This window comes from Tachysurus fulvidraco, chromosome 24 (assembly GCF_022655615.1).
Source record: "Tachysurus fulvidraco isolate hzauxx_2018 chromosome 24, HZAU_PFXX_2.0, whole genome shotgun sequence".
Taxonomy (NCBI): domain Eukaryota; kingdom Metazoa; phylum Chordata; class Actinopteri; order Siluriformes; family Bagridae; genus Tachysurus; species Tachysurus fulvidraco.
In genome coordinates this window covers 4,620,237-4,641,525 of record NC_062541.1, presented here as the reverse complement: position 1 = coordinate 4,641,525, position 21,289 = coordinate 4,620,237, and the positions used below count along the sequence as shown (strand labels likewise).

The window sequence follows — 21,289 nt, the reverse complement described above, 5'->3', positions numbered from 1 at the left end:
GCCCATTGGCTACAGGTTAGTTTTGTTTATTATTCGGCCCGACTCAGTTTTCTGAAGCATTTCTCAAAAATCGGAGACCCTGCCTTTAATCGAGTAATGCGAATGAATTAGTCTATACTGTGAAATTCACATCATTTGGAAATTCCACGACGGCTTTGTTTCTAGCGGGCTGTTAAAAAAACGCCACACACACTGGGAAATTCCCAAGAATCCAACCAATCAAATTACGACTTCAAAACTCCTGAAGTGTTTCCAGAACCTTTGCCTGATGAACATTTCTATTAGGTTACTAACTTGTGCAGTAGGCTGATGCCGGTCATGCGTATGCTGAAATAAGTGACCTATTGGAAGGTGGGTGAGTCAGAAACAATGTGCTCCGGGGAGCTGTAAATGCTCGGGTTTGATCGGTTAACTGGGGAGATCGATTCTGATTAAGGGAAAGAGAGCGTGTATTTCTGCGCTATTCTGTACGACAGCAAGTCTCCTGAAAATCTAGTGCATAGCAATTTCATTACAAAAGCAGAGGAATTAATAAGAGAGAGTGGGATGGTGTGTGTGTGTGTGTGTGTGTGTGTGTAAGGGGTAGGGGGTGTTGTGGGAGGGAGCTTGGATATTAGTTCCAACCCATGTCGGCCCCTTCAGAGTTCCCTAAGCCAAATCACAAGCTCATCCTAATGAGAGGGTAGTGAGGTCCGGCGCTGGATCAGAGGACAAACGAGCTGCCAAATCACCATAGCAACCAACGATGACCCACAATGCACCGCTTAGCAGCCCAAAAACACCATCGCTAAGCTGCTAGTCGAACGGAGTCTGAGGTTTTAAGCACAGCACAGACAGATTCCATTATAACATTATTAAACTCAGACATCATGCAGCCTTGAGCAGGAGGTGGAGTGGGGTGAGAGGTTAGGGAAGGAAACAGGGGGATGATGCAGGAAACGGTGCAGAAAGGCAGACTGTGCCCCTCTTATTCAGAACACACTCTTATGTAAACACACATCAATCTCAAGCCGTCAGCAAACTCTGAGCCATCTCGGTCAATTGGCATTGATTTGTCTGATGTACTAGTTGTGGTAAAAGTCACATCACTTTTTTGGAGTTAGAAAAATTAATTGTGTGCTAGCAGAAACACAGACATCACGATATGCTCAAAAAAAAAGCTGTAAGCGAGGGAACTTCGACAAAAACAGCTGAAATGTTGGACAGTATGTGTTTTGCACACTTTTCTGCTGTTTTTGCACATACTGTCCAACATTTCAGCTGTTTTTGCACATACTGTACAATATCTAGCCATTACGCACATACTATACAATATCTCAGTCATTTGCTGTTTTTTGCACAACTCTATATATTATCCAAAGGACCTGCTGCTAAGAAACGGTGTTCATTCTAATGTTACTGCACAAAATATTGTCTGAACATTCAGTATTCACATACAGTATGTACGCTGGTCGCTTGGCGCTGTTTCGCTTACTGTTTATTGTCTTTTGTGTATTGCATTTTTTGTACTTTTTGTATTGTCTTGTAACTTTGTCTGCACTGTTTTTTGTCCTGCACTGTCTTTTGTCCTGCACTGTCTTGTCTGTCTTGTCCTGCACTGTTTGCACCAGGTTGCACAGTTGCACTTTATGTATCTAAGACTACTTACTAAGTCCTTAGCCCTGTCTTTGTTTTATGTAGCACCCTGATCCTGGAGAAACATCGTCTCATTTCACTGTGTACTGCAACAGCTATATATGGTTGTAATGACAATAAAAGCTTCTTGAATTGAATTGACTTGACTTGGTGGGATGAACAAACTTTTACAGCAGAACCCGAACTGATAAGTTGGCAATGCTGAGCGAGTGTTAAGTAAAGAACCGTCTCAGCTGTAGCTTCTGTAGCAGTTCATCCAGTCGCAGGGTTTTATGTACATCACGTAACTGAAGGCAGCTCAGAGAAGGAGATAGATATATATATATATATATATATATATATATATATATATATATATATATATATATATATATATATATATATATGTGTGTGTGTGTCATAGATTTTAATACATTTAAATATGAATGACCTAGGCTGGTTAGTGAACTGACACAAAAACAAAAGGTTTATAGACGAATGGAGAGAGAAATAGCAACTGTTTAAGTCTTTAGGTCAAAAGTATATAATAAAAATATAAAGCATTACTATGAAATGTTGTAATAATAAACCACATTGTGACTAAGTTCTACTGGTTATTTTATAAATTGTTCTCCGCTGCTAATGTTTCGTGAACACTGAACATACCCGTGATATTCTCAGAAGCAGACATGGTGGTGTGTGGTTGCACAGCCCACCCTTACATTCAGGCCCACCCTTACATACAGCGGATTGGATTCTGTGTCTCAGCGGTGTTTTGGCTGCACCAGTCCATGCATTCATTAGGTGTTTCCTCATGCATTAACTAGACAAACAATCCCGGGGCAAAGCTGAATCAACCCCAGACCCCCTGCGGTCTTGGTCTGAAGAGGAAACAGCGTGACTGTGTGTGTCCACACACATGTCTTCCTTATATAAAAAAATATATATATATACTGCTGAATTGTGAAAGATAAAACACAAGCCATTGCTCTGGAGCACTAATCTACACTGATTTTTTTCATCTTCAGGCACAGAAGTGCTGAGGTGGTGGGGGGCTGGGATTTATACACACATGGGGGAGGGGAAAGCAGGACAAGAGATGAGGAGATGGATGATCTACAGCCTCAGAGTAAAAAGGGCCTTGGTTTTCTGAGTGTCACAAACTTTAGGATCGGTTTCTCAACATACAATCTGTACTATATTAGTAAATATAGCGTGACCTGGATCTCCAGTCTGTATCATATTTCATCCCACGTCACTAAAGGAACATCGAGTGACACGAGCAAAAGATGTGATGAGACCGGAATTTTTTTTCCCCTCACATAAATATATTTATTCAGACACATTTTCAAACAAAACTTTACTTTAAGTGAATGTGAAATGTGAATTCTTTTTGTCAACCAGTAGCACAACTGCATTAGCTGCCTGCTATTTTACAGATAAGCCTCATAAAAAATAAATAAATAAAAAAGAGTGATTGTGAGGTAAAAATGTCGACCAGGGAAGCTTTAAATAGCTCTAGCTGTTTTAGTTTTTTTTTGTTTTTACTGTTAGCTGTTAGCTAGCATGCTAGAGTGTTTGTAAAGCCCAAATTTAGCTAAAACACCAAATCAAAATAATGGAGCTAGCTAAAGAACAAAATGCTAATCAAAGGCTTTTCATTTTAACTGCATCAAAATGTAGGTGGTTTCAAATCTAATATTAATCTTGGACTTTGTATTCTTTGTATTAATCTTTATATTATTCTTAATATTTACCTTCTGCTCTATGTTTATGTTCTGTAAAGCTGCTTTGAGACAATGTCAATTGTAAAAAGCGCTATACAAATAAACTTGAATTGAATTGAATTGACCGGTTTACAAATGCAAACTACGATTTGATAAATATTAATACAAGCATTACTAGAAATAAAATCTGGATTTAAAAAAAAAATCCATTAAGTGAAAAACACAAACACAATCATAGCTGCTGTGAGTATTTGGATACTTAGCAAAGATAGATAAATGCGTTTGCAGTTAGCCTTCCACTGACTAGGAAATGTTAATATGTTAATATGATATGAAGTCAGAGATTTTTTAGAGCAATCTGACAGCCAGAGAACGGTCTTCGGAGTCGTAGCATTAACGCATTAACCCCTTTAGCTAGCTAAGAAATCAAAAGTGACAGCTTCACTCCCATTTCTAAACTAGCTAAAGGGGAAAACAAACTGTTAGCAGAAGCTTTTAATGCTTCTGATTTTGCGTCAACGTTTCGGTTTCTGTACTCGCTCTGAGGAAGCAAGGAAAATATAGAGCTTTTATCCAGCATTTGTGAATCTGTGTATCTGAGCATCACGGATTAGTAAGGCTCAAACTTTCTTAGGATTACTCAGAGCGCATTTAGGGAATTGATATGCCCTTAAAGGTGGGGTCTCTGTTGTTTGAGAAATGCTTCAGAAAACTGCGTTGGGCCGCCAAACAAAACAAAAACAAAACTAATGTGTAGCCGATGAGCAGAAAGGGGCGGAGCTTGTCAATATGGGCGGAGAGAGTGTTCAGTGCGCATGTGTGACATTAGCAGAAAGCGGTTTTAACATTGACATGGAGGATAAAAACAAAGAAAGAAAGTGAAGAAAGACTTACGATAAGGCAAGAAGTAGGACGTGTTAATATAGGAACAGCTTTCCAGCGCTGGAGAGAACTGAAGGAGCGGGAAGGCCTGCGATGGGACGCCGAGGTCGATTTTTTCCTTCTCGATAGGTGAGTAACGTTGGTTTTGCTTTGTTGCACAGAACTAATATATGCCTTTGTCCTTTACATGATTATGCTTGTGTGTCGTTTTTGCTTGTTTGCTTATATGCAAACGTATTGTTCTTAACTTCAACTATGATAAAGACATTTCCTTCCGTTAGTCGCCTGGGTTACGTATGTATGTGTGGGCGGAGCTATCGATAAAGGGGTGGGACCCATTTGGGTTAGGGGCGTGTTTGTTTTAGTGATTTCAAATGTCAACATTGGCTTTCAAACAATTGAGACTTCACCTTTAAAGACGATGACTTTGATTCATGTCGCAGGTTGAAAACTTTTAGTTCAAGAATGTTTATCTTGTTTATGTTTTGTTTTGTTTTTTTTAACCGATTCTTTACGGCCATCATTCTGTCATTTTAACTGTAATGAACATTTTTTTAAACTTCCTGTCCGATTGTTTTTGCTTCTTCCTCTTTTAATTGCTCCGTCAAGATTTAGAGAAAAAAGAATTGGAGTAAACGGCTGCTGTTCCTTCAGTATTTTCTCTCCACTTTGCCCTGCTGTTCCATGATTTTAATGCTGCTGTTGCGTGACCCACTTTCTCTGACCAAACCCACAGCTGGCAGACAGACAGTGAGCAGCAGAGAGAGAGAGTTACACTCAGACCACAGCACCGTCCCACAAAAACGGCCTGGGAACATGGGGAATACTCTCGCTCTCTCTCTCTCTCTCAAACACGCCTGATCGAACAGAGTCCAGAAAACATCACACCTCACTGAACCCTCTGCAACCATGAATCATGACACCAACACCGCAGCACCTGCTAACCTAAACAGCTAAGCAGAGCATATAGACAACAGCCACAAAGAACAATATTCAGAAACACACGCACGCTGATACACAGACAGTGACATACAGTACACAATCACAGATACACAGACAGACACAGAAACACTGAGATGCACACACACACACACACACACACACACACACACAGTGTCTGTCTCTGTTGGGCTGCGAGTGTGATTTATGGTGTCATGCAGCTGTATATTCGTGACCTCTGGTTTCTCCTGTGCTCTGTTTCACTCTGGACTGAAATACAGGTTAATGTATGCGTTCTGTACTTGATGTAAATCAAACTCAACTCTAAAAATTAATCAGAAGCACATTGTGTAACCAGTGAGCTGTAACCAGTGAGCTGTAACCGCTAACAAATCTTTATTAATCCATCCATCCATCCATCCATCCATCCATCTTCCGCCGCTTATTTAACGCAATATTCTTTCACAATTATTCTTTCTTTTGCAATTTACACAAAATCATCTTTCCATATTAATAACGTCGATATAAAACACTAAAAAGGTAAAACTCCATTTTAATAATAGTCACTTATAAAATCACACCATATACCCTAAGTTACGATCTACTCATCACGATGCATCGTCCCAACTGGTTTAATCCGGTTTCTCATCGCAGCAGGTACAATCCAGTGAAATAAGAGAGTTTTAATATAAATCAGGATGATAAACATTATCAACAGTGAATATTACTTCACTCCGTGTGTTAGCCGTTCTTCTTCTGTAAACATCCGAGTCTAATTTCCGAGCTTAGGTTATTGGTGTTAAATATACAGAATAAAAAAAAATAATAAAAAAATAATTAAATAAATAAAAAAAAGATTTATGTCCTCAAGGCTTCTGACAAAAACGCTGAATTTGAGTTTGACAGCTGCGTTCAAGGATGGTACTAGAAGAACAAGCCTGACAAAACAAGATAACAAACATCCCCCAACCTCCTGTACAAAGCGTAACATACACACACAAACACACACACACACACACACACACACACACACACAGTCTGTTGTCTTTTTAAACAGCCTGATCCTTTCTAGACGTACAGTACTTCATCACCATGTGCTCTTCAGCTCAGCTCTCCAATCAGCGCCGTGTCCCAAACACATGAAGTGTCTTAACCTTGGTGAAATGAAGGAAGGCCTTTTCTAATGTCCCTTAATTCCCTGGAAACAGAGTAAGAGTCAGGACTCGGACCTTTTCTCCGGTCCCGAGTTTTTATTAACTATCAAACACCTTCTTGCACGTCCAATGAGAGTGTCTTGGAACGCTCCAAACGCACCCCCACCAGTAAACACACATATTCTCACATACACATACTCATCCCTCTGCACACACGTCACGCATCTATAAACCTCCAACTTACCATTTTGATAGGCTTGTGCCGGAGGTCTGCTTCCGTCACTGGGGTGTTCTGGTCTTTGGGAGTTAAGGCCTTTTGGCTGAGGGTCTGTAAGAGGACAGTGTTGTCTTTAGGAGTCCCGTCGGCCCCGGGGCCACCGGCTAGCAGCAGGCCATAGGTTCGGGAGTAGAGCTCCGGAGACTGAAGCAGCCGTGTCACAGGGGGTTTCAGGTGCTCCTGCTCGTACTGGTCCAGATAAAAGGGGTCTCGCAGCTCCGCTGGAATGTTGTCTATAATACACAACACGCAGTGTGGGTCACAGCGTAATTACATAGATTTATCACACGTAAAGCTTAACTCTGTGAGGTAAAAAAAATCTCTAAGGAAGTAAACAACCCATGATGTGCTGATACAGAAAAACAAAACGTTAATCTTACCAACTTATAGATATTTATTGAATAGATTTCAAAAACTGATACCAGGTTTAAAAAAAAACATGATTATAACATGATATAACTGTTATATACCCAGTCTGTGTATGAGGAAGAGTAAATAAAAGTAACGACACAGAATGAGGACACAGAATGTAGCTCGAGATCACAGACTGTCACCATGATTTAGTCTTAACGCTGCCTCAGAGGACAGGGAATGCCACAGAGAATTCTAACCAAACTTCACAGGCTAAGTGTCGTTTCTGAGATCTCACTGATGCTCACATATCTCCAGAAGATACGGAGCCTAGGTGTGTGTGTGTGTGTGTGTGTGTGTGTGTGTGTGTGTGTGTGTGTGTGTGAGAGAGACATGATGGTATGGCCAGTAGAACGAGCAGGTGAAAGGTGAAGACGACATAAATGCACGCATGCGCTGGACATACGAGTGACACAAAGCTGCACTAATTATTAAAGGAGGTGTGAGTTCGCCGTCACAGGACCGATGATGAAAGGGAAAGTTTCCATTGTATACACACACACACACACACGCACACACGCACACATTTTTAAAAATAAGCCATGGGCATAAAATGCAACTTGAACCACTTTAGCAGCGATAAAAAAATGACCCACATACAGTAAACACATCATTTCTTCAATATAAAGGCTAACTGCAGTCACACACACACACACACTCGCTAACACTCACACACTCGCTAACACACACACACACAATATTATCTTTGCATATTAGTTACTCTATGTCTACAGATCAAGACTTCAAAACAGTTTCTGTACATAAAACTCCTTCAAAAACACACATACAGCTCTGCGAAAGTCAAAGCTAACACACACACACACACACACACACACACACAAAACTGGTTCTGCCACATTCATGGGAAATCAAAACCACAAGGTGACTATGTTTCCATCTCACACACTTATACACACACATACACAGGCTCTGGGAAGCAGTACACACAGTTCTTCTAAAGAGGACACAGTAAAGGACATGCCCTAGTCCAAAGGTTCATTTAAAGACCTGACGTCATGTTTCTTCACGCTCACTCGCACTCGCACACACACACACACACACACACACGTGAGTGGTCTGTGGGGAACAAAACACTTAAAAACCTGCTGCTGTAGAAAATTAATCGATGCAGCGCTTTCATTTAAACTTCGACTTTCCCCTGAAGGCGGCACTAGGGTCAGAGCTGCTCTTGATCATCTGACCAATCAGAGCGGAGCATTCTACAGCACAGCCAATCAGTCATTTAAACCAAAACCTTAAACAAAAGACACACGAAACAAAATGTTAAAAACCTTTATCGTACTGTATTTCTAACACATTGTACTTTTATGCACTTTTATAACATATTTAAATGATAAAATTATATTTTAATTTATTTCACGGTTCTTTCCATTTTCTGATATAACAGCACAGTCACACAAGTGAAAAGCATTTATCTACAATGTTGCACTATGTATGATGTGACAAATAAAATTGGTAAAATTTTGGTAAAAACAAATAATAATATATACTTTTTTATGTAAGGTGGACGTCACACTGCTGTGAGGAAACTTTACATTTTAACTGTTTCTATAAAACATTAGCATTTCTATCTGACCCATAATAAAGGTTATTATTATTATTATTATTATTATTATTATTATTATGGGATGTTCTGGATACACAATGAGTATTAAGTACTAGGTTGACATTTGAAACTAGAACAGTACATTTCCTAAAGAAAATGTGAATGTGCTTGCACGTAGCAAGTTCCCCTCATCCTGCTGAGTGTTTTGATGCGTCACATGTCCATGTTGTGCTAAATTTTTTATTTTACTAATGTTGGGGGCGGGGCTACACGTGACCGGGGTGTCACCCGTTTTAGCTCCGCCCCACACATACATACGTAACCCAGTCAGGTATTATGGCGGAACCTGCTGGGGCAGCTGGCCGAGGAGATATTTTTATCAATAAATGAACTCGATGAGTAACACTACAGTAATACAGATGTGTTTTTGTAGTACTGCGTGTTGTACCGTGAAAGGTTTAGCTCCGTTTCACGCGGAAGACGACGTTCAACACCTAGAACCGACATGTCAATGTTTCAATCGCTTTCTGATAATGTCACACACGCGCACTGAACACTCTCCCCGCCGCATATTGACAAGACCCGCCCCTTTCTGCTCATTGGCTACACGTTTGTTTTGTTATTCGGCCCGACTCGGTTTTCTGAAGTCTTTTTCAAACATCGTGCACCGCACCTTTAATTTCACCAAAAACAAAAACCATAGCAGCACAAAACATAATACAGGCCAGTGTGTTAATGTCAGCCGCATGTGTTAACTTCGTCTCGTCATGTTTTTCATCAGCAGCGGATTGTCATTAAGAGCATTCCGAATGTAACAAGGTTCACGTTCTCCATCGAATTTCATCCAAGTCAAGGCTGGCAACTAAACAGCTTATTAGGTGAAAAAAAAAAGAATAAAAAGCACCGCTTCAAATTTCCTTATTACAACACGGTCACTTTTACTTTAATCGCTCGGACGTCTCTGGAACAGACGGAAAATGAACTGTAACTAAAATCAAAAACTTTTTGTTTTTTTTAGACTTTCTATTTAGTTCAGTTCTATGTTCTTTCATTCATTCATTTTCTACCGCTTATCCGAACTTCTCGGGTCACGGGGAGCCTGTGCCTATCTCAGGCGTCATCGGGCATCGAGGCAGGATACACCCTGGACGGAGTGCCAACCCATCGCAGGGCACACACACACACTCTCATTCACTCACACACACACACACACACACACACACACACACACACACACACACACACACACACACACACACACACACACACACACACACACACACTATGGACAATTTTACAGAGATGCCAATCAACCTACCATGCATGTCTTTGGACCGGGGGAGGAAACCGGAGTACCTGGAGGAAACCCCCGAGGCACGGGGAGAACATGCAAACTCCACACACACAAGGCGGAGGTGGGAATCGAACCCCCAACCCCGGAGGTGTGAGGCGAACGTGCTAACCACTAAGCCACTGTGCCCACCGTCTAACAACTTGTAACCGAGGAAATAAAAAACTCACAATCATCATCATCACTTGTGTTGGTACAGAACTCTCGGCTCATTAGGAACCAGTCAGACTACAAAAAATAAACCACTGTTGTTGTTGTTTTTTTCTTTTTCATAATTGTAATTTTTCTTAATCTCTTTAACGACTTAAACAGCATTATATTTATTACTACATTTAAAAAGCTTTAAATCTATTCCAAATCTTTCGATTCTATTCTGTATATCATCAGCTGTCTTGGTATTTCTTCCTTTTAATCGCACAAAGAACTAAACGTCCGTACAAAAACATTTTTTTCTCGTCTTGCTTTACGTCACTGGAAAAAAAAGAAAAAACATTTTCTTTGTGCTTAGTGGAGTAAAAGTCTCTGGTCATCCGGTACTGCGGATTGGGGGAAAAACAAACAATTTAAAAATAAAGAAAGCGACATAATATATAATTTGCTCGTCCTGGGTTTATAACATGACTCAGAAAAACACACAAATGACATTCTATGTAAAGTAACTAAAATACAGAGTATAAGTGTACGATCATGCGCCGTGTTCACGGTGGAGCTCAAACCCAGAATGCAAAGCAGGATGCAAAGGCCACAGCTGTGTGTGATGTGTGTGTGTGTGTGTGTGTGTGTGTGTGTGTGTGTGTTTCCCTGTAAAGCATCAATGAATGAACACACTGTGCTGCACTGTCACTGATATGCAGAAATAAAGTAATACCTGGATATTGTGCAAATGGAGGACAGATTTGGAGGCTGCAGTGACTGTGCACACACACACACACACACACACACACACATTATGAAAGCAAACTTCTTAATGTAAACTTTACACAAAGCACTTAACTATCAGCCTCATGTCACATGTCTTTCTCTCAACACACACACACGCACACACACACACACACACACACACGGGTATCTACCTGGATCAACAAGGCGATGAGTTATGACTGTGTGTTTTACTATTTAACATAAGCAGCATCATGGACGCCCTAAACTTTATCTTAGATAAAAGTACAGATAGACGGATAGAAAATGCATCAGAAAGACAAACAGGAAATCATGTCCATTCAGTCAGAAGGTCCATCGTTCATCTAACTGCAGAGCACTGAAAGTGTCTAGACTCTAAAACACACACAGGGACACACACACACAGACAGACAGGGACACACACACACAGGGACACAGGGACACACACACACACACACACACACAGACAGACAGGGACACACACACACACACACAGACAGGGACACACACACACAGACAGACAGGGACACACACACACAGACAGGGACACACACACACACAGACAGGGACACACACACACACAGACAGGGACAAACACACAGACAGACAGGGACAAACACACAGACAGACAGGGACACACACACACACACACAGACAGGGACACACACACACACACAGACAGGGACAAACACACAGACAGACAGGGACAAACACACAGACAGACAGGGACAAACACACAGACAGACAGGGACACACACACACACAGACAGGGACAGACACAGGAACACACACACAGGGACACACACACACAGACAGGGACAAACAGACAGACAGACAGGTAATCAACAAACTAATTAATCAATCAATCAAATGTCGCTAATAGTTGAAATGTACAGTGGATAATGAGGAGAGAAATTATCTGATCATTTTGCCTCGTTATTAAAAATCAATAAACAAGAAGAAGAAGAATACAAGTGTTAACGACCTTACTGTTACTGATTGTTGTGTAATGATGTTGCAATGGATGGACAGATGGATGGATCTGTATTAATCCCAGAGTGGAAACGTCTTTTTTCTCATGTTTATTTATTTATTTATTTGTTTGTTTGTTTGTTTGTTCCTTTATTAATTCCTGACCTATATAAAAAATGTGCCAAAGATTATTAGTAATAATTATTAATACATCATTCATTTCAATTTAAAAACTTAAAACTCCAGAAACACATTTAATATTTAATATAAAACGCATCTCCTTGCAAGACATTTTACATATAAAACTTGTCGTATTTAAAAACGACAAAACATTTACTTTTTTGAATAAATCCGAGCGCTTAAGAGTTTAAAGTTAAATCTATGCCTTGTGTGATATTTGTGGCCAAGAGCCGCCGTTTTCTCTGCGTGATCGTCCTCCGACATCATCGTCCCTCTATTAAGGATTAGATGAGACGAACACGCTTCCAGACGTTCTCGCATGTTCACCCGCAATATTTCTGCTGGAGCTTCCTGCTTGTATTTCCTCCAGATCTGCACAGGGATACAGACAGATGTCCTCCAGATGTTGTTCTGACAGCGAAGTTCCTTCAGGATCCCAGCTGGTGCTCACGCACATGCGCTCGTCTGCTGGATGTTTGATAAGCAGGCTCTGGGGAGCAGCTCTCTCGCTGACCACGTGCTCACAGATCTGCTTTTTATTACAGCCAGGAAGTCACGTGGTGAAGAGCGGACGATCTGCTGCTGCACTTTGGAGCCTTTTGGGGTCGATGTACGGATTGTGGAGGTTACAGAGGGACGGACGTCTGTACTGAGCGTGTATTAGACGGATTCATCCACTTAGGTTTACGGGTTTTATTTCTCAGCCTCTCTCTTTCTCTCTCTGTCTGTCTGTCAGCAAAATGTATCCCAAACAGATGAATCATTATTAATAATATATTTAAGGTTACTAGCAGGAGGGATTCCCCGATTAAACACCATCACGTGCACACAGCATCAGAGAAACTCTCAGGCACTAGAATGAGTGTGTTTTCAAAAAAAAAAAAAAAAAAACAGACCACACAGCTACAACAAATCACCCACACGACATCCTACACATGGTTATTAGCTATTAGACTGTTTATCGGCAGTTACGCTCGGCTTTTAGTTTACAGACTGAAACACTGAGCAAACCAGGAAGTGGATGTTAAACGTACTGTCATGAGAGTGCACACGTAAAACCTCACAAAGTCCTACAGAGTGAGAGGGACCCTGTGGATTATACGCCTGAGAGACACTGCAGAGCTCGCTGTACACCAAGCAGACACCACACACACACACACACACACACACCCCTTAAAGCAGGTGTGTGTATCTTGTTTACACAATTTGTTTTGTTCATGAGTGTCATCATTTCCAAACCTTCGACTCTTTGTTTTATTGACAAACGGCACTAAAGTCCAAGCCGATGTGGTATATACTGTAAAAGAACACAAATTTAATAACAATAATAAAATAAATATGATAACAATCTCAATAATCTCAATAAACAATGTGATTTCTTTTGGTAAAATTAGCTTGTGACTTTCTTACAACAACAAAACAAAACAAAACAAATCCCAGAGACTCCGGCAATGATGCACGAGTTGTGTCTGAGCTTAACCCTGAAACTCCACCACCACGTCAAGAAGGAAAGACTGTTAACCGAAAGGCAACTGCAGAGAAGAGACGAGACGCAAAGAGACGTACAAGACGGGACGAGATAAGAGACAAGACGCAAAGAAACGAGAAGAGACAAGACGGCAAGGCAAGAGGAGACAAGACAAGTGAAGAGAAGACAAGACAAGACAAGTGAAGAGAAGACAAGACAAGACAAGTGAAGAGAAGACAAGACAAGACAAGACAAGTGAAGAGAAGACAAGTGAAGAGAAGAGAAGACAAGTGAAGAGAAGAGAAGACAAGTGAAGAGAAGACAAGTGAAGAGAAGATAAGAGAAGACAAGTGAAGAGAAGATAAGAGAAGACAAGTGAAGAGAAGATAAGAGAAGACAAGTGAAGAGAAGATAAGAGAAGTGAAGTGAAGAGAAGACAAGTGAAGAGAAGACAAGTGAAGATAAGAGAAGAGAAGTATTTGTTTTTCTTATTAAACTACATCACGTGAAGCAGGTAAACTAAAACGAGTGACTCATCACAGTATAATTTAGAGCGAGATCCTGCTCTCGAATCCAAACCCACAACATAAACACAAACCCGGTGGCCATAGCAACAGAGAAGGATACGGAAAGGAGCCGTCTTTCCTACGACGTTTACCGAGGCTAGGAAAAGGAATTTCCCTGTAAGGCTGACCCATGTGCTCTGGTGAGTCACCAGCGTGACGTATGGATTGGACAAACATGACTAACCTCCTCACAGAGAGCAGGAGAGACAGGGAAAGGCCTGCCGTCCTGGCCGACAGGAAATTAATACAAAAGTGGTTGAAACAGTTAATGAGGATGAAGGAGGAGGAGCGAAGTAAAGAGGAGTAAAGGAGGAGTGGGGTTTATTCTTCTTTGTCTCAACGTGGCAGCAGTTTTCATTTAAACGGGACGGGAAAAACCCGAGGAGGTCTCTGACTCGGTCTACTCGAGTAACAGTGTGTTAGCGTAACGCTTCCTGATTACAATCTGAACTACAGATGCAGAAGCCGAGTCAGACGATTATGATAACGAGAGAAGGAGGAAGGTAAAAAGGTTTACAGCCATCAGCTGGGAGAAAGAACCATCAGGGATGAGCTGAAGTAGAAATCTGGGCCTCAGGAAAGAAAAGAAACACCTACACGCTCTGGGATAATGTATGTAGGAAACAGCAGGGTGCTGAGATCGCTCACGCTCACGCTCTCGCTCTCGCTCTCGCTCTGGGATAATGTATGTAGGAAACAGCAGGGTTCTGAGATCGCTCTCGCTCTCGCTCTCGCTCACGCTCTCGCTCACGCTCACGCTCTCGCTCTCGCTCACGCTCTCGCTCTCGCTCTCGCTCTCGCTCTCGCTCTCGCTCACGCTCACGCTCTCGCTCACGCTCTCGCTCACGCTCTCGCTCGCGCACACGCTCTCGCTCTCGCTCGCGCACACGCTCTCGCTCGCGCTCTCGCTCTCGCTCTCGCTCGCACACACGCTCTCGCTCTCGCTCTCGCTCGCACACACGCTCTCGCTCTCGCTCGCACACACGCTCTCGCTCTCGCTCTCGCTCACGCTCTCGCTCACGCTCTCGCTCACGCTCACGCTCTCGCTCACGCTCACGCTCTCGCTCTCGCTCACGCTCTCGCTCCCTGAGGTGGCCAGGTTTAGAGAAAAGGTTGCTTTTATTTTTCTTTGCCGCAGACGATACTTGCGTATCGTAGAAGGATTCTTTGCTCGGGAGTGGAGGTCTTATACTGGTGGTCTTAAAGGCACCGTGACGTGATGTGGTGCGATTCGGCATCGAATCACAAACGACGACAGAACTAATCTTAAACAGGAGGACGGCACAAAAGTATTATAATAAGTGGTAATAATATTACGCGAGGCAGCTTTTAATACAATTACAGATTAATCACAGGCATTAAAGGTGCAATAAGGCAATTTTTTACACTTCCTGGAATAAATAATAGATTTCTGATCCTGAAAGCTCATTTGTGTTTGAATGCGTTATTTTATATACACTATAAAAGATCTTGTGGGCGGAGTTTCATGAACACGAGTAAAAAAACAAAAGTTACCTAATGCACCTTTAATGTAATGTATTAGACATGACCATCTCCTCAGACACCAAACTGCTCCACACCACCACCACCTCTGACCACCCCACCCCCGAGATTAATACTGCTCCTATTATAACGCTGTCCCGGATCACGCTGATGACATCGTACTGTATAATCAGACAAACTGCCTGCTACAGATTTCACTGGAATCCTGTTTGTTGGTACAAGCAACCGTCTTAAAAGACGTCTGAAAGCCGTGAGATCTTTACTTCATCACACACGCACGCACAAGGCCGAGTCCTGCGTGACCCGCTCTGTTATCTACGAGGCTTCATGCTGTCTCCTGATTACACAGCACACTCTGAGCAGCAGCGATACTTCACGAGCTCGGCAAACAAAACTAAATCCCACTGCGCCGTCAGCGTGCTCTGACTCGCCTCGGTAACGAGAGAAGGTGCTCGGATTCGTTTGTTAAGAACATGCGATGAAGCCAAGTGCAAGACACACACACACACACACACACACACACACACACACACACACACACACACACACACACACTACTGTGTGAAGAACACTATGTAGGGAGAACAATAAAGTAGGACACGCCCACAGCAGCCATTTGTAGGGAGTTTGCTTGTAAATGTGAGTCAAAAACATGTACAAACATTTCACACTATTAACTTAAACCTGTTACAGTAGAGTAACTGTTAAAGTGCCTAAAATCAGCTCAGATTCAGGTTCTTAATTATTTTATTTGTTACAGAATTTATAGATAGACAGACAGACAGACAGATGACATGCATGCATATATATTATTTTTTAGATAGATAGATGGATTGATGGATAGATCTCAGGGCATCGAGGCAGGATACACCCTGGACAGAGTGCCAACCCATCGCAGGGCACACACACACACACTCTCATTCATTCACACACACACACACACACACTACGGACAATTTTCCAGAGATGCCAATCAACCTACCATGCATGTCTTTGGACCAGGGAGGAAACCGGAGTACCCGGAGGAAACCCCCGAGGCACGGGGAGAACATGCAAACTCCACACACACAAGGCGGAGGCAGGAATCAAACCCCCAACCCTGGAGGTGTGAGGCGAACGTGCTAACCACTAAGCCACTGTGCCCCCCTAATATAGATAAATATAAAACAATATTTCTATTTATATTATTTATGAACTATGGATTCAAACACCCCTTTGTGAGTAATAACTGAGTGGGACGTTGTTCTAAAAGCACTAATGGTACAACGATCACTACTAAAATTGCTTGTGGTTCTTAAAGTAAGGTTACAGTTATTAAAGTTATTAAAGTGGTGCCATTAACTACCATCACAACTGCTGTGTTTACTGTTACACTCCTATGGATTTAAGCTGAAGCCCAAAAACTAAAAAAAATAGCATTACAAACGTTATCTTAGAAGTAAAGGCTGTTCAAAGGAGACAAAAATCGCAGCTGGTTTTATTTACATGGGACTGCATGTGGCAGAAAACTATAAACAGCTCAATAGAACGGCGAGTTTGTTTTCAGGGTCGGACTTCGGCTCTGCGTTGTGACGCATTTTAACACAATATAATAATTTAATATAAATTTTATATTAATGTACCAGTTTACAAAAGCTTGTGCTATGTAATAAGCAGCTCCCTTTGTCTTTGTGAGGGAGCACTCGCTCTTTTTTTTTTTTGTAAACAGTGTGTGTTTTCAGGAACCGCACAGGAAAACTAGAGTCCACTGCACAATCCAGACCCAGTGAGGAAAAGTGATGATGTCATCAATGTCAGACAGGAAGATAAGTACAGTCCTGGCTCAGCAGGATCTCACTGCTGTAGTCATACACACACACACACACACACACACACACACACACACACACACACACACACACACACACACACACACACACACACACACACACACACACACAGCAGTACATGCTAGCCTTGGTGACTCTGACCAGAGGGTGTGGTTACACGCCACAGCCACCAATACAAAGACCGAATGCAGGCAGTGTGTGTGCGCGTGTGTGTGCGACTCTGTTGTTCACCAGAGACGCATGGCTACTGGTTGCATAACAAATGACACGTAAGCCAAAGTGATAAAGTATAACCGAGTTTGTGTCCCTCCCAAACTCTCCCAAATGTATTCCGCCGGGCTAAAGACAGAAATGTTGACAGGGCATGTTTGTTTTTATGCTCTGGTGAACTGAGACAAATAGGATGTTCATAAGTATATAGAGAAATGTGTTTATCCGAACACTTCAGCTATGGCTTTATCACTCTTAACTAAACATAAGCGCTGCCATGTCGTTTGTACACCAGCCAATGAGAGCTAAAGTCAGCACAGGGACGTAGAGTAGTACATGAATTATTTGTGGCTTGTTTATTGAACACAATGGAACCTCAAGAGAACTCTCACACACTCTCTCTCACACACACACACACACACACAAACACACAGCGCTGCATTAGCTTTAAAAAGCGAGTTAATTTTTCATCGCAGGTTTGCCGAGTGTGCTGTTGCTCCACGCTGTGGCATTTTCCCGACTGCAAGTTTGACCTTTAAAACTCTGATCAGCAATTAATGTAACCTCACTGCAGTACAGCACAATCCTTCAAGCAACAATATTGTTTTGCAAGCACTAAACCAGAAACTCAGTCCACATACCTGCTCTAATCCAACCCCCAAACAAACCTGAGCTATAGAGCATTTAGTGAACATGATTAGCTGGTTTGAAGTATTACTGCACTTGTTCTAGGCTTATTACAAGTTACTGAACAGTAGCTTTTGACACGCCAAGTACCTTTTAGATTGGATCAAACCCGGAAAATAAACAAATAAATAAATAAATAAGGAGCGTAATGCACTCTATATGTCCAAATATATTTGAACACCGTCGTATAGAAAATCTGAACGATGTTGGACGCACACAATTGTACAGAATATCTCTGCTTCAGTGTGTGTGGTTTCTCTTCACTGGAACTAAGAGGCTCAAATCTGTTCCAGCATGACGATGACCCGGTGCACAAAGCACAGAGCTCCGGAGTGAAAGTCGGAGTGAAAGAAACCGAGTATACGTTACAGGTCCTGATTCTGACTCGACCCCACTGAACACCTCCGGGATGTACTGGAACACCGACTCCACCTCGGACCTCCTCAGCTGACATCACTGATCTCACTAATGTTCTTATAGCTGAATGTACACAAATCACCAAAGTCTAAAGTGGATCTGGAATGAAACTGGGATGTGGAATGTTCACCAAGCGCAGGGTGTGATGATATACGGATGCCAAATCTTTTGCCACATAGTGTAACTTTAAACCTCATTTATGGCGCACGGACACTCGTCAGTGGAAGGTGAGAAACTCAAGTTTATGCCTTACTCATTTTTTCCTTCACAAGCGGGTTAATACAGTCATTACTGCTAGCGTTATCGCTCGTAGGTCTGCTCTGTCCAGCAATGTTTTTAGTTCTGATGAAAAACAGTAGCTCGAAATGTCTAGACTGTGGACCACTATAGAATTTTTACACATCACTTCTAGGCTTTGTTGACAAATTAGAAAAGCAGGCTATGTGCATTAGCACTAGCAGCCTACACCCGCTAAGAGTTGTTTATTTTTCTTCCCTTGCTAGTGTGAATGAGGATTAGTATACAGTATTTTCTGTTTCACCTTTGATAATATTTATATAATATATATATATATCTCCCCTTTGAGTCTGGTTCCTCTCAAGGTTTCTTCCTTTACCATCTAAGAGAGTTTTTCCTCACCACTGCTGCCTGAGTCACCTCAGATTTGCTCATTGGGGATAAATACATACACATTGTGAACTAAATCCATCTAATATTAATCTAGAATTTTGCATTCTATTAATCTTCTGATTATTCCTTATATTAACCTTTTGTTCCATGTCTATGTTCTGTAAAGCTGCTTTGAGACAACTTCGTTTGTAAAAAGTGCTACACAAATAAGCTTGAATTGAATATTACTTACGTTACATGTACAGTACAATTCCAACACCACGTCATTAAAAACTTATACTCAGTATCAACAAATCCACACCTACACTTTAAGCCAACATAACAATGAATCATCAGTTTTTCATTTCTCAGGTCTTTCCTGAACTCAAAAGAGGGATAGAGGGATAGCTTGTCAGTTCAATCGGTAAGACTTTATGGGAGATGTGAGTAGCGAAAAATATCTGTGTTAAACTGTATAACGAAAGCTATCCTGCTAGCGCTTCACTAGCTGACTAGCAAATAATAACAAGTGGACATGTGGGGCTATTTCCAAACTGCATATTCATGAGGAAAAACACATATATTGAATAATAAGATTTAATATATCTGTTATTCTATATGAAGTATATTTACTGGACAAAAGTGACATGATTTTCTTTAGCTGAGATACTCAGATGTCTGTTTTAGATCCATGTGGGGTTTTATTTAAATGCACTACAAGAAAAATCCTTGTCACTGGACTGGTACCTTTTGTACCTTTAGCACTAGAAAACTAAATGTAGTTACCTTTAAAGCTTAAAGTAATACTGAGCCAATTAACCTTCAATCATTTTCACAGGTACTGTATGTTATAATCCATATTACCAGGTGAATTATTTATATTAAAAGAAACTAAATATGAATGCTTGAAGGTGATATGTATCACCTCTGCTATCAGAATAAGTACCAGTTAGTACTATTTTTACTGAGAGTGTAAAGATAATAGTTGCTGTTTTTAGCCTCGGAGTTCAATAGAATCTAGGTTTGGGGTCATTAACGGACCCCTGGACACGCGGCCTTATATCTGATGCAATTTGTACAGGAATAACGTGCATGTCATCTACCTGGATTAGGAATAAAATGCATATTACGGTAGTGAGATTAGAAAAATAAAAGGAGCAGCGTTCGGGGGCGTTCTCATTAAAGGTGAAGGTGGGCGTGTGGTCTCACAAGAGTGACTCATAGAAACTCAAATTTACATTTCAAGTCAAAGGATACATGAACAAGTCTGTGCGAGCGACAGAAACTGCTTACTAATCAGCTCTCTTTACAATGGGATGGAAACCGTCTGTACATTACAGGGATATCGAGTTAGCGCACAGCCTGATAACTTTAATGTAACTGATTAATGTGATCTATTTCACATTCTCTTAATTCACTTCCTGACTAATTCCTCATGATGTAATAAGTAAGATCCGGACCAGCAGGAAGACTCTGTTGTGTTTATAGTCAATAACACTAGGGAACCTAGAGGCCGGTGAGTTTAGTGCACATACAGTCAGATATAAATGGATGTGATCCAGGATCTACATGGATTCAGTGCATGTCTGTGTCATTTACCTGGAATTTGGACATAAACAATGAAGCATCATTGGGCTGGAGAGAGTCCAGGGAAGGTGGAGGGAGGTGGGTGTGTGCGGTCTCATTAGTGACTCACAGTAACTCTTATTTACATGCAGTTCAAAGAAAGCATGTAGAAGACAAACAATGCTCGAAATGTACTTGTTTAGAGGTGGAAATAGGCGAAACATCATCATGTTAAATGTCCTCCATGATCTGTTTTTTATTATTATTTATCCATATGGTTATAATGAAGCCTATATATGTGTATATATGTGTATATATATATATAAAATATAAACATGTCAGTGTCATCTAATCATAAACACTAAATCAGAAAAAAAAGGCGATGTGGATGTTTAGATGTTTATGTTTCAAGCAGAAATGGGAAGGAAAACCATAAACAGATCATCGTGGATGCTTCCAG

The 21,289-nt window shown here is 41.3% G+C and overlaps 1 protein-coding gene across 7 annotated transcripts in view; it reads right to left on the bottom strand.

Moving 5' to 3' along the window:
• Positions 1-21,289, bottom strand: part of camsap3 (calmodulin regulated spectrin-associated protein family, member 3) — a 43,091-nt gene that overhangs the window by 21,126 nt on the left and 676 nt on the right. For all 7 annotated transcript variants that reach the window (XM_047807889.1, XM_047807891.1, XM_047807890.1 and 4 more), the window contains exon 2: positions 6,561-6,826. In XM_047807889.1, coding sequence (XP_047663845.1) covers positions 6,561-6,826 — 266 coding nt within the window. The remainder of the gene's footprint in view (positions 1-6,560; positions 6,827-21,289) is intronic.